The following is a 14,103-nucleotide window of genomic DNA, read 5'->3' on the forward strand; positions in this document are numbered from 1 at the left end:
GTGAGTCGGTAAATATTGCATTTTTCATGTTGAGACACTAAACCACTTTTGTATTATATAAACGGTACATGTAAACAGACCTGTTTGTTTAAATGATATGGAACCCATGGTAGCAGATCAATTGGCATAAAGTAACTGGAAACTTTGTACAGTGGTTTCCCCATAATACTTATAGGCACATTGTCTACTGTTCTTAGAAATGTGTCCACCTGTGTATTGTTATGATGCCTCCTATACCCCATTTCTTATTTGGGTTTGCGCAATAAAAAACTTCCCTCTTTTCCTTGAATACATTTAGATCCTGGAGACTTACACCGTGTGGCGGAAGGTGGAACATTCAATTTCCTCTATAAATCGAGCCAAAGCGTCGTCTTTCTCATCTATGAAACTTTGTTGTTGAAGTGAGAGCAGCCTTATCACCAAAGCCAACAGAGACTCTTAAACCAAATTTCATTCACATCACGTGAGGTAAGAGACTTGTTTATCTACCTCTAAATGGTGTTAAATTCCTAAAATTATGTGGACAATATAACAATACATTGTAAACAACGGTAAAGTAACATAAAATAAATGCTTTATTATATTCATGGTTACATTACAAGTTATTCATAAAAAAACATATGTAAAATTGTTTATCTCGTAGTCAAGAACAATTATGAGGGATGTTTCGCATTCGAACGGATACGGTTAATGCGACGGATACGTCATCATTATGACGTCATGCAGACGACATCCACACAACATTTTAATGCGCTTTTAAAAACTGTTCTCTTTTAACTTTTCTCTCTCAATAATAATGATCGAAACTAGAGGCACCGATAGCTTCGACACAAGAGGCAAACCTAACCTGACAGCGACTCCTTTAAACGTGTCCAGTGCCTTTAAAAAATAACGTCTCTTTCCTATTTTCTCTTAAAATAGTGTGCACAACTAGAGACACTCAGGGCTTCGACACAAGAGGCCAACCTAAGCCCCAGACAGCGACTCCTTTATACACCTGACTGTTTGAATTCAAGCTCAAGGTCGTTGTCCTCATCTTCCCCATGGTCAGAGAAAGTAGTTCCGTCTCTTCCATTGACTTCTTGCATTGGTTGGAAACCCTGGGGTGAGTAACAATATCATTAATGTAATAATACAAAGTATGTGACTGTGTTAACCAATTTGTTCCGTGCATATGTGGTAAGAACAATACACAGATAAGAACAATACACATATTATATTATGTATGTCTGTTTGCTGATTATTAAAAACAAATGAAAGGATGTGTTGAACAGGGTTAAACAGAGAGCAAGTTCGAGCGAGGGACTGTTGTCGACCAATTGGGCGACTTTGCCTGGTTCCCAGGATGTATGGCAAGCATAGGTAACCATGGAACATTGACTAGTGGTTGACAAATGGTCGCTGCTTCAACTTGGCCATAGTGTCTGTGTATTACGATGACGTCAAACGAGATGATGTCATGCATGTTGCACCTTGCACCTTAGCCACACATTCAACTTAGTTTGTAAGGCCTTGTCCGGCTTGATCTATATGACTATGGCTATAGATCGCTGCGTCATCATGCATCGGCCCATTGCCGTTGTAAGCTGTTTGTTTGATACAAGTTTACAGATCATAAACAAAATCATGTTTGTCCTGTCTTTTCCAGTGACGACTCACCATTGATTCAATGCATGCCCTTTATTTAGCGTTCTCAACGGCATGGCTCACTTGCAACCTGCCAAAAGTTTGAACATTGTTATGTTTCTTTGTCTTTTAACTGTGTTTTAACAACCCAAGGGGATTAAGAGGGTATACATGTAGATGTACTTTTTAACGTGATAATGGAGGACGAAAGCCATCTTCTTGGGTACACGCCTACTAAGTATGTATATCTTCTTGAGGGCGCCCCACACTTAACAAACCTCTGCTTCTGGTTGCTTATCTTCCTTGATCGAGAAGTAACACACGGCGAACGCCACCGTAGCCAGACATTCAAATCCGAAGGTCAGGCCCATGAGCGTATATCTGAAATGCACGATGTCGTAGACCAAGCAGTTACCCGTCTTACCACAAGACGACTGGAGAAAGATACATGCTGTTTGAATGGCTGAGCCGAAGACAATTGGTGATGGAATAAATCCTACATGAGAAATGAACAGAACGATCAACATAATAGATTTGCTAGATGTTTAAGTTTGCATCGGGGATATAGAATACCTTTTGGTTTTACCCTTACGCCGATGTGTGTAAGCAATGTTTACTTATAGTACTTTCCCCGACCCCCGAGTTCTGTTAAAAAATATCACATGCATATTACTCGGGTAGGATTCGAACCCACGACCCTAGTCAATCTAGAACATAGTCTTACCAACTGACCTACGACATTGTCAGTTCGAATCCAGCTATTATACGGATGAGTTTCTCAGCAGAAATATGCACCACAAAACCGCCTCATAACAAAAAATACATACGGTGAAGCCAGTTTGTTTGCATGTTCTAATCAAACACCAATCGTCAAATTTGTTTTACGTGTTTGTTTGGTATAGATGTTTTGTTTGGTTATTTCCTTTTTTTTTCATTATCATGTTGTTGTTATTGCTGCTGCTGATGTTGCTGCCGCTGATGTTGTTGAGAAGTTGGAATGGCTAAATGTTTAGAATATGTATGCATAATTATCACAAAAATAACTAATTTAGTATGATGAATGAACAATATTGATATTTTCTTAAACTGATTTATTTTAGTGAAGAGTGATGTCTGTAATTTGTTGTATTGGTGATTTCCGCATAAATTACCAAATCTTGATTCCATTAGATATTTACAAACCAATTGCCTGAAAAGGGATATTCGGGTGAAAAATAAAGACGGGAAAGGGCAAAACAGACCGGAATAATAACATCAAATAACCTTACCGAATAGGCGTAGCAACAATGAAGTGAATCCAACAGCTATTGAACGATCGTCATCGTGTACAGTCCTGCATTGACAAATTCGAAATTAACATCGATATTGATGATTAATTCGATTGACCGCATCATCGAACATCGATCATTGATTTTGATAAAATAATTGTCTCTATACTTGCCGATAAATACATCATCCAACCACAAATTGTGTGATCCCATGATTACTAACATTCTGGGGATGAAATAATTCAAAAACCACACTATACGGCAAAACCCTTGCCAGGAAGGCACAAGAGCCGTATGAGAAATGGCCAATGGCCACAGACGCCCGCTTGTGAGGCCCGGCAGAGCTCCGTTCCACACCAAGTGGCCAGACCGATTGGGCTGTATCCCCTATGATAAAAGCATAACAAAATGACAAACCTGAGTTGGAGCATGAACCCTGGATTGCCCATTATGGTTGCAAGCAGAGCACTGACCATGGAGAGAGCTACAAATGGAACGAGTGAGTTGCACTCCTTCGGGCACTCGCCTGGTACCGCGGTGTGATGGAAAACCCCATCGCTATCAACACCAGTGATGCAGCTACAATTTGTATACATCTGAATATGAAAGGGGGAAGATGGATTCAAAAGGTCACATTGTGTTAAAGGAGCTCATTGTTTTTCATAAAGGTGAGAAAGGAATCAGTCATGGTTTATAATGCAGAGTCACACGTTTGATGGGCTGAGTTCAACTTGTTGGATTACTAAATACCTAGTGTCTTCCTCGGTCAATTTTTTTTTTCATGAATTTTGGTTTATTTGCTAATTTGTATTCCAGATTTGGTCAGGTTATCAGTCATTTCTGTCCCTGCCTTTCACCTCTGTGGACCCCGGTTCGAGCCCGGACCGGAGCCTTGCATAATATTGATTGTGTTTGTCATAAGTCCCTACCTGACTGCGTGGGTTTTCCTTGGGATGTAGGGGTTTTCATCTCATGTCTAACAACTGAAATTTCTTCATTGTCTTCATTACAAAAAGTTCGTGTGATGCTTTCATTAAGATGCTTTGCCGACCATCCAATTCAGATTCAGATTTACGTTAAGATCTTTTCAAAAACAATATCACGGACTTAATATTTGTACCCAATTTTAGGAATCTTTAATATTCCAATAATCTTTGTTTTTGAAAATCGCTTCATCGAAAAACAATTGTGAAAGCTTAATCGGGCGTTCTCTCACCGTTACGTTCATAGTGTCCACTTCCCCGCCGAGCACTTCTTCCATCGTTGCTAGGCAACCAGCGTGGCACGGCGTCGCATACGTCACACCGTCTGAGCCACAGACGGGCGTGTAGTCTGATGGGCACGCGCAGTCAGCGTTGCAATTTGCATTGAGATTCGGTAGATCAACGGTTGTCCTTTGGGAAATGCAATAAAGGTATTCCATGTCAAAACTGTTTATATTATGACTGGTCTCAGTTGCAACAACTTTAAGATTGATGAATACGTTATCAATTCTATTTTCATGGTAACTTGCATTGTGACAAAACGCATTACAAACGTCATGCCTCAGCTCCCGGGGAGCTCTTAATGTGTAAATAGCACCAGTGGTCATAGCCATTCTAGCGTGCTTTGATAACAAAAAATAAATCATTCACAGTTCAATATTGACAAATATTTTACCACTTGTGGTGCACTTCCACACGCCTACACACCCTGCTTGTTTTACGATTCACATAACCCATACTCGGCTATATTATGAATGAATTGAGAATAACTTCAAGCCTACGGCTAGGTTTGAAGAAAATAAAATGGACACGTTTTGTATAGAGAGAGTTAGTCCGTAAATTCATCCAAGCTAACATAATTTGTTGTAACACCCCCACCCTTCGCAGATATTACAAAAGTCCAATACTTTAACTAACCTGTTTGACGTTGGATAATTGACAGTTATGCCGGCGATATCCCGATTTTCACAACCAATGAAGAAGAACATGATGATGAACACCAGAGAAAATGGCTTGAGTACGACCACCATTCGAGCCATGCCCTTCTTGGTCAGTTTGAGTTTCTTGACCACAAAGCCTCCAATCAGGTTGCCGAACAGGGAGCCCGGTGCCATCATAATGCCTGCAAAGAATGTCCTTCTCAATAAAATTGTATTTCAAGATATAATACCGGAATAGTTATTGTCAAAAACCATGATTCAAAACTTAAGCAATACACTTAAGCTACACACTTAACCGTGATGTTTCGTCCTTCGGATGGGACGTAAAGCCGCTGGTCCCATCTGTTGTGTATAACGCACGTAAAAGAATCCAGTGCACTTATCATAAAGTACAGGTGTTTTATTAGCTACATATTGCGCCACAGCACCTTGTTAACCGATGTTGCTGTAGGAGTAGGTCTCACATTTCAAACGTAGTCCCACATACCAGGAAAAAACTGTATGTTAAAGTGCCTTGACTGTCGTCGAGTGACGTATATTTGCGCTATAAAAATGATACTTACTTAAAGCAAGTATTATTTTTATTATGAATTACTTTGACATATGGGGAAAAACATGGTGGTAAACTGGGTTTTACTTTAAACTACTGTCTTACCAAAAATCATTGGGGCCATGGCAGCTGAAACGGAAAACTGCGTCTCGATGTATTTGGCCATGAACACAAAGCCACCCATCATGGAAAACAGGAATGCGCAGACTCCGAGAATGAGTGACATGAAGGTGAGATTGGTCACCAATCGACGAATGGCACTCAAGAAACCTGTAGGAAGATAAACATAAGTATTGGTCTGGAGACTCTGGAGTAAGTTAACCTGGGCCCAATTTCATAAAGATGTTAAAACAACAAAATCTGCTTTAGCAAATTTCTTTGAAGAACAACAAATGAGTGAAGTTGACCTGGAAAAGGATGGCTCGACGATATCAAGCAATAATCTGCGAAGAGGCTGACATACCATCTGTGGCAGCAGCAGGACAACTTGCAAGCATAAGAGACCTTTGGAGACTCATAGTGTTGTGAAACCATCTCCTGAACTGGCCTTGGGAGGACGGCTATTGTGGGGGACGGAGCTCTGCTGGCCTCCATGATGAGCCCTCTCCTCTGAAGTCATCCAATTCCTATGTTCCCGTACTCGTACTCCGGGAGGACTCTCGCTGCACAAAGTCCAGGCCGCACCTTGGGCCCTTAAACCAAGGTAGGCATGGGGTCCCACCCCGGACCCCCTCGGTCATATACACTTTCGTTTTACTTACCTTTTAAACTTGCGCAGATCCCCTTGCCTTCATTATGTGCATTGAGTCGGTAGAGGGACCCGATACCATTCTGTTCTTGGCCCTCCTTTTCCAGTCCATCATCAGCCTCCTTCTTCTTGGGGTGCATCTTCTTAGGAAACATCATGATTGGAATGCTGACTGCTATGGTCAACACGCCTGTTATCGCATACGTTAGCCACCATGCACCAAGCCAGTTGGGCTCACCCGGTGTGGTGAACACTGTACCCTTGAGGAAGTCGGCGTTTATGGAGAGACAGAACCCGCTGATTGTGAAGCCACAAAGGGAGCCGAGAGAGCTAGATATGAACATGCAGGCTGCGAGTAGTGGATGAGAATAAAATTAAAACAAATAATAGCTCATTTCTTTGTGTCGAGCATTAAACGGAAGGGCATATACATTTGGTTTTTGGAACCGTTCGATTTTTTGCTCTTCATATTATGTTTATACACAATATTTTATAACGATCATGTGAACATTTAATTGCAAACGGAGGTCGCATTTTTGAGACATCGCCGAAAACCGAAACTCTGGTGTTTCTGATCAGCAGAGTGTGGGTTCAAATCCCCAGCCGTGACACTTGTGTCATTAAGACACTTGTGTCATTAAGCAAGACACCTAACCATTGCTTCGTCCTTCGTATGGGACGTAAAGCCGTTGGTCCCATGTAGTGTGTAACGCATGTAAAAGAACCCAGTGCACTTATCGAAAAGAGAAGGGGTTCGCCCCGGTGTTCCTGGCTGTGGCTGCTAATTTGCGCCGTAGCACCTTCTAAACCCTTATAAGGTGCTACATAATTGGGTCTCAAAATTCACCACTTCAACAACCTATCTTTCTGAAAGTTTGTAAATACTCAGCGCCTTGAGTACCTTGTTTGGTAGATACGTGCGCTATATAAGAATTCGATATTATAATACACAATTTGAGAAAATTGTTTGACAGTAACGTTTGGCCCGGCAGCATACAACGTACAAACTTCTTCTGATTGTGCCTTAAAATATCCTCCTTTCGGCCCACATTAATTTCCATATGGGGGGACACAATCTCCGGCGGACAGATTTCATTGTGACAATGGTACACCAAAACACCGTATACATCAATGGCTATAATAATGTTTTCATGTGTTGTTTTTTTTTTTACAGAGACTGTATCCCCACCTCGCAATTCATAAATTGAGACTGGTGATATACGTACCTACATAAACTGATGTTGATGTACGCTTGAGGCTATCATCCATGTACGTAACAGACAGTGGTGAGATCGGACTGGTACCTATCCCAGTTAACAGCTGACCAATGATGATCCAGGATACCTGCCACATGAGTGAACCCGAGTTCCTCTCCTCTTCTTCAGTGCATACCTCATGAGATTCACCTCCCATTGTATCATCAGCTATCTGACAAACCTTCATGTCACAACGGAAACAGTTTAGTCAGCAGAGTATTAAATCAACTCTAGGGTAAGCTCATAGAGAGCTTAAGATGTATCTGCCTTTTGTAACTTTTTGATATTAAGTGGTGCGTTTTAGACTTGTTCGAGCAATGTAGTTTCAATAAAATGTCTGATGTCTTATGTTTAGACCCCTTGCATTGGCATGGCCGCCATATTTGATGACGTGCACGCGGGAAAGGCTACCATTTGCTGAGAGTCGTGCGCAGCGCGTACATGCGTGCACTGTTCCATACGCCTCTCTTAATATTTATGCATGAGGTACGTCACAATGCTAACTCAAAACGAGGCGATGGGCGCAGCCACTGCAAGTGATGGGGGACGTGCGTCCATAGCCTCATTTTGGATAAGAATTATGACGTCATGCATAAATATTAAGAGAGGCGTATTGTCTTGCATCAAAGATGGTGGTCAAAGACGTCTTGTCTATTTCCTTCCGACTTCTTCTTCATTCATTTACCTATCTGTTGAAGCTCAACCCGCAGGAAGGGATAGTGCGAAATCAAAACCGGTTTAGTAAGCATCCTTCTGTACGTTTTTAGCAATAAGTTCCGTCTGATTAGCAAACCCCAAACAAACAAAAACAAAAACAAACAAACACACAAACCTACCTGATATGTCTCTCCGCCTGCGGATGGTGTTGTATTGTTTTCCATTCCTACTTGTTTTGAAGTGAACTGCGGCGGTGTATCATAGATGAATTGTGGCAGCGTGCAGAGCAGGAGACCTACGCCGACGAGAAAGCCTCCTCCACCGATGAGGCGAGGTCGGTGACTGGTGTGACCGTAGTACGTCACGAAGAGGACCAGGATGACGCTCATTATGTCATTGGCGATAAGGAATGGTGCGAGCTCTGATGTCTTGAGCTGGAAACGTCTCTCGATTGTACTCAAAACACCACCTCTGCAAACAAAAATAAAGAAAAGATGAGACTTCGTGATTATCGGAAAACGAACATTTTGAGAATCATCTCACTTTAATGCTGCTTTTGGAAAGATATGTTTTAATCCCCGTACATTTGCAATATAGAAAAACGTAAACAAAATTCTTAGATTGTGTATTCCAAGTACGGGTTATTTTTCCTGCTTGGTTATAACCAGTCCGGTTTGTCGGCGATATCTCTACACGCGAGTACCTTTTGAAATCAAATGTTCGCATGTTGTTTTATTATACAAATCTATATTTATTTATGATTATAATTTCCCTTTAAATCTAAAAAGCTCGGCCTAAATTTGTAAGTGTATTTTATTTTGTTTTTACCCATTTGAAGCAAATGCAGCCGCCTGTATGAAGTACAGCGAGCAAACTAAGACGCCGAAAAGGTATGGCGATGCCAGGCGTTGCATGAAGCCGCAGCAACACTTCTCTTCTTGCTTAAGTTGATCATCTCGATATGCCTCTTCGTCAGAGACCATCTGTTTCTTAGTCTTGTCTCCAGCAGTGATGTTGTCTCCATTCTGCACCGGGTGGTAGCCGTTCTTCGTCTCGTTGTCTACAGTCATGATGATCCAGTTGTGTTTCCTTAAAAACCGATGAAATGGGACTGGTAAGTATAACAATTTTACTCCTATTATGGGATTTGAGGCATTGCATGTAGTTTGTGGTAACACCATTATGAATATCTTCTTGCTATAAAACTTGTCTGAAATGTTTACGTAATTCAACCTCGCACTGACGTCACACATTTACTACCTGCGCATGTGTGTTTGGGAAATGTTGGAGAGTCAAAAATGCACGCCTGTAATGCATGATAGTGGTGGTGCGTCTGTAAATCGCATTGCCAGTGGCAGGAGACTCTGTCCCCTGCCATGGGGGATTCTGTCTGTCCCCATATACGGCAAATTGTGTTCATATTTCTTCAGTGATGGCGCCCTCTTTTGAACCAATCTCCTTTAAACCCATCTTAGTTTTCAACTAAATTCTGGCACTACTTCTCATCCACTTGAGGTATATACACGTTATTTATACATATACAAAAATATTATCCAAATGTCAACTAATTGAAGCACTGTGTTCAAGTACGTCAATGAGAAAGCAATGTCCGTGTTCTCTGGAGAGTTGTTGCATTTTTTTTCGATTGATCTTGCCAAGCTGGTTGCATTGCCTTGTTATCAAAAATAATGGAAGTATTCTTCCAAAATCTATCAAACTGAGCTACACTTTTTTGTTGACACACATCCAAGGTCGCGAGGATTGAAAACACGCTGCCACAAAAGGCAACAGCTATTGATCAGATGTATTGTGTTATTCAAACGCAAATTTTGTGACCCGTGTGCTCAAACAAATACACCATAAACAATTTGGGAATAAGTTGACCCTCAGCTAGTATATTGGGGCCCTAATAGTAAAATGATATTTTAAAGGCAGGGTATAATGCTAATATTGTCAAAGACCAGTTTATCCTGTACTCGGTGTGTGGCAACATGTTTGAAATAATAAACCTGTAAACATTCGGGTTCTTGCAAGGAAACAATGAATGGAAAAAATACCCTTGTGTAAAATTGTGCGTTTTGTTGAAAATCATGAGTAAAAGGTTATGAAACTTTTTGAAAGTTCGAAAGTTCAAATGGGTCGTTTCAAGCAATGTTTTATCCATACATACATACATACTATCAGCATTTATATCAGGTGCCTTTTCCCTAAGGTCACAAAGCGCCTTCAACAGCTCTTCCTTGCTATTTACCTTATGTATTTATCTTCATTGATTTTTTGGGGAGTAATTACCAAGCTTTTCCCTCAAAGAACCACGTATTAATTTACCATAATAATCAATACGTTTGCTTTGTGATGTATTAAGTGACGAGATAAGTACCAGAAGATACGCAACCAGGGCTAGCCGACGATTTCACCAAACCCTTCCTAACTTGGGATTAATCTTAGGACTTGTAGGACGAGTTCAGTTCCGTATCCGAAGACGTTAGGACGCATTGAACCCATCCTAAGATCTCGTCCTAACTCGAACGGGCAGCAACGTTAGCTCTTCATTCTACCTCATGCTCTTACTTAAGTCTTAAAGTCTTCTATTTGATACTGATCTAATGTTCTGGGTTCTTATACACACATCTCTGTGTAGACAATGCAAGAAGACATTCCCTCCAAAAGAGTAAACAATCACTGTCAATGTTTATGAGTTTTGAGGCATTGCACGGTTTGCGGTATTCATCATGTCTGTAGTTTGCTAAGTAGATTTGCTCTTTGAGAATTTGTCTTGCTACATTTTATCCTTCTTGTGTGGAGTCTATTTTTGGGATTCGGAAGACCACTTAGGATAAAAAGAACTGTCGTTGTGATGTCTTCCGGGACTACTACTTTGGCTGAGCCGTTCTATGCTTCTCGGCCGCGGGTTGAGTTTGTAAATCGTCTAAACGTTTCGACTAGCCGGCTCTATAGTCATTCGTCATTATATACTAGTGTGCCCAAGAAGCTGGATCCCCCCCCCCCCATTCAAACACTGTTTTGTGCGAAGAAGGTTATATGCACAGGAAATGTATAATAGAGTAGAGACATTGGAATGGTTTTTATATTGATCACCATGTTATGATTCAGCAAGATCTTATACAGCGACATACAATGAGTGATTTCCAACAGCTCTTGCCAAAAGAAACACGTCAAAGCACACGTAACACACATAGCACACGCCAACAGTATGTAAAATCATACCATACTGACTTTTAACAATGAAATACAAATTTATGTGTACTCTGATGGTTTTGTAGTGAACAGGTCATGCTTATCAACTAAACTATGTCGGATAACCAGAAACAATAATGTTATCTTCGTTCCATCACCGATTACGCTAAATCTGCTGAATACACTTGCCGAACTTTGCCTTAAAATGGACGACAGCTTTTGAACTTCAATCGTGTTGTTTATATATGTTGGTTATGCGTGTTGTTTATATATGTTGGTTATGCATCATTAAGTGGAAGATTTGTGCAGGTTTTGTGGTCCTTTAAAGCTATAGTCTTCTAAAAAGGATGACATGTATTTAGGACATTATGTTCATGTGCCAAGTTAAGATGTTACTAATAATACAAACGTAAATGAAAACATAAGTAGCCTAAATTAATCAACACACAATGTAACACAAATATGAATAGTTCAGAAGGGTACGTATTATGGCATTTTGAGTTAAGAAAAATAATGCAGGTTATGTGTGGGTTTTTACACGTTCACTTCATTTTTCGATTGCTGAAAAAAGAACTTTGGAAAGCGGTGTTTTTTATATAGTCGTACGTGCTTCGTTGACGATTTTGATATCTCTGGTGGATTTCGGGTAGAAACTTTTTAATCAAAACATGGAGGTAGAAACACATGAGAATCTATATGAAGAAATTGAAACGTGCTAACAACAGCAAAGTCAAAAACCATTGTTCAATTGCAATTAGGTTTTTTAAGGATGTTTTTTTAGGTATTCCTTTTTTTTAACTGTTTGTTTTCTAAAACGAAGCGCACTTTGACCTAGATGGAAGTGACCGTCCGTAATTAGTGCGTATAAAATAATAACTATCATAAACTTACCTGTGTACATAAGTTCCAAAGCTGTAAGTTTGTTGTTTTAAAACACAAATCCCATGTTTTTTCTAGAGCTGAGTGTACCTGCGAGAAAGTTTGTGCCTTACATTTATTGTGACTATCTCTTTGCACTGACTGTGATCCACCCCATGTACTGCCTACAAGTCTAATCGGTTATTCAACATTTTCTGCAGGCAGCGGCCTCATGGTATTGTTGTATCAGTGAATTGTTATAATACAACACACCTATAGCTGACCCCGTCTAGCTTAACAACAAAAGCACCCCGTCACTACCAGGAACCGAGTTTACTTATAGTCTTAACTCAAGTAATTGAATCAGAACTAAGTATTGTGTAACATGCGCCTAGTGCAATCGGTGGGCAAACTCATATAATAGATCACTACCCGAAAAAGTGCAGGATGAGGGCCGATGTGACGGGAGACTGATGATTCTGTCCCCCCATACTGTACAGTCACAAACTTTTTCTAATGAGAAGCGCCCTCTTCTGAATCATCCCCCTTTAGCCCATGTTAATTTGCAATGGGACAGATTCTCTTGGGAATAATTATAGATATCTGTATAGGACACCGGCGTCCATCCCATTTTATTATGGGGAACTTTTTGCAGTAAACCAGCCCAAGTGTATCTCCAAGAGAAAAACATGTCAGTTATTGTCTCGGGAAACAAGGTACTGAGAGACGAAGGTACACAAGGCCCTATTCCCGATGAAGTGTTCTTTGCGCTAGCACAGTTGGTTACCTTAAACAGCGCCGTTTTTAAATAAGGGAATCAAAATGTGTGGTGAAGAGGTTTTCAACTAGTTCCCAACGAGGCCTGCAGCCGATTTCACGAAACGCTAGGATTAATCCTAACTCGAGTTAGGACGAGTAACCCGTCCTAGTCCTAAGATTAATCCTAAGTTAGGAAGAGTTTGGTGAAATCGACGGCTGGTTCTTGATAATTTGACCGAGACGAAGTCGAGGTAAATTATCAAGAACCAGGCCTCGGCGGGTTTAAACCACTAGTTGAAAACCGATTCAACACACTTTGATTCCCATTCATAAATACCTTTTCGGTCAAAAACATCAACACTTGTTGGTCAAAAAGTAAAATAAATGCAAAAAGTAATAATTGTTCAATAATTTCTTTCAACACAACACCCCTCCAGCTATGAAATGGTAAAGCCCTACGCCGCCCTCGGGTAAACAGAACCGCTGGTGGGATGGGCTAATCAGCTTGCACAGATTCTTGTTTTAAAGCAAGGCACTGGGGACGAGCGAACACTTTTTACTGGTCATAAACAAAGGTTTATACACACCCACGTGACGCGCTCTCCACCAATAGGAATAGCGAAACTGTCCGAGGTATTTATGAATTTTTATTTAGAGGCCTTTTAAATTGATGACCAAGCATGACTCGCTTGTCCTCGGGAAAAATTGGTCACCGGGGAGCAATCGACTGGCTTAAAGGGACTTCGCAAGTCTATCACACTGGATCGAAACTTTTTGGGACCCAGATGTTTCTTGCGGCCAGTAATTAACATGGGTTGAAAATACAAAAACAAATTACCCGGTCCCTGCCCCTCCACCCCCCCCCCCCGAACAAACAAGCAAAACAAAACAACTGACACGATGCTTGACAACTGACCTGCTGCATACTTTGCTTTTACCTTGCGCCGCCGCTCTTGTTCGACTTATTAATGGTGTAGGTATAAGGGGTCAATTTCATAGAGCTGCTTAAGCAAAAAAATTGCTTAAACACGAATATAGCTCGTATATTTTACACATGTTACTGGCCAAAATTTCATGCCATATAGATTGCTTGTGACTGGTATTTAGCTATTGTTTACTAAGCATAACAATATTGACCGGTAATCTGATTTTACTAAGCAAGGATTTTTTCGCTTAAGCAAAATGTTGTGCTTAAGCAGCTCTATGAAATTGGGCCCTGAACGTACAGAACAATGGATTTATACTCTGCCCCGGATCAC

At 40.7% G+C, this 14,103-nt stretch overlaps 2 protein-coding genes across 2 annotated transcripts in view; one reads left to right on the plus strand and one right to left on the minus strand.

Moving 5' to 3' along the window:
- Window positions 1-557: 557 nt before the first annotated feature.
- LOC139949974 (solute carrier organic anion transporter family member 2A1-like) lies at window positions 558-12,505 on the minus strand. Its single transcript, XM_071948579.1, has 12 exons — window positions 12,119-12,505; window positions 8,858-9,118; window positions 8,209-8,500; window positions 7,343-7,553; window positions 6,130-6,465; window positions 5,474-5,638; window positions 4,796-5,000; window positions 4,111-4,288; window positions 3,312-3,490; window positions 2,895-2,959; window positions 1,905-2,122; window positions 558-1,100 (listed from the first exon to the last, which is right to left on the minus strand). Exons 2-12 carry the CDS (start codon window positions 9,097-9,099, stop codon window positions 990-992), a joined length of 2,202 nt encoding a protein of 733 aa, XP_071804680.1. The 5' UTR covers window positions 9,100-9,118; window positions 12,119-12,505; the 3' UTR covers window positions 558-989.
- LOC139949976 (solute carrier family 22 member 18-like) overlaps window positions 1,065-14,103 on the plus strand; it is a 57,338-nt gene continuing 44,299 nt past the window's right edge. The window contains exon 1 of the mRNA XM_071948587.1: window positions 1,065-1,105. The gene's annotated coding sequence lies outside the window, so the exon portion shown is untranslated. The remainder of the gene's footprint in view (window positions 1,106-14,103) is intronic.

Source organism: Asterias amurensis, chromosome 17 (genome assembly GCF_032118995.1).
Source record: "Asterias amurensis chromosome 17, ASM3211899v1".
Taxonomy (NCBI): Eukaryota; Metazoa; Echinodermata; class Asteroidea; order Forcipulatida; family Asteriidae; genus Asterias; species Asterias amurensis.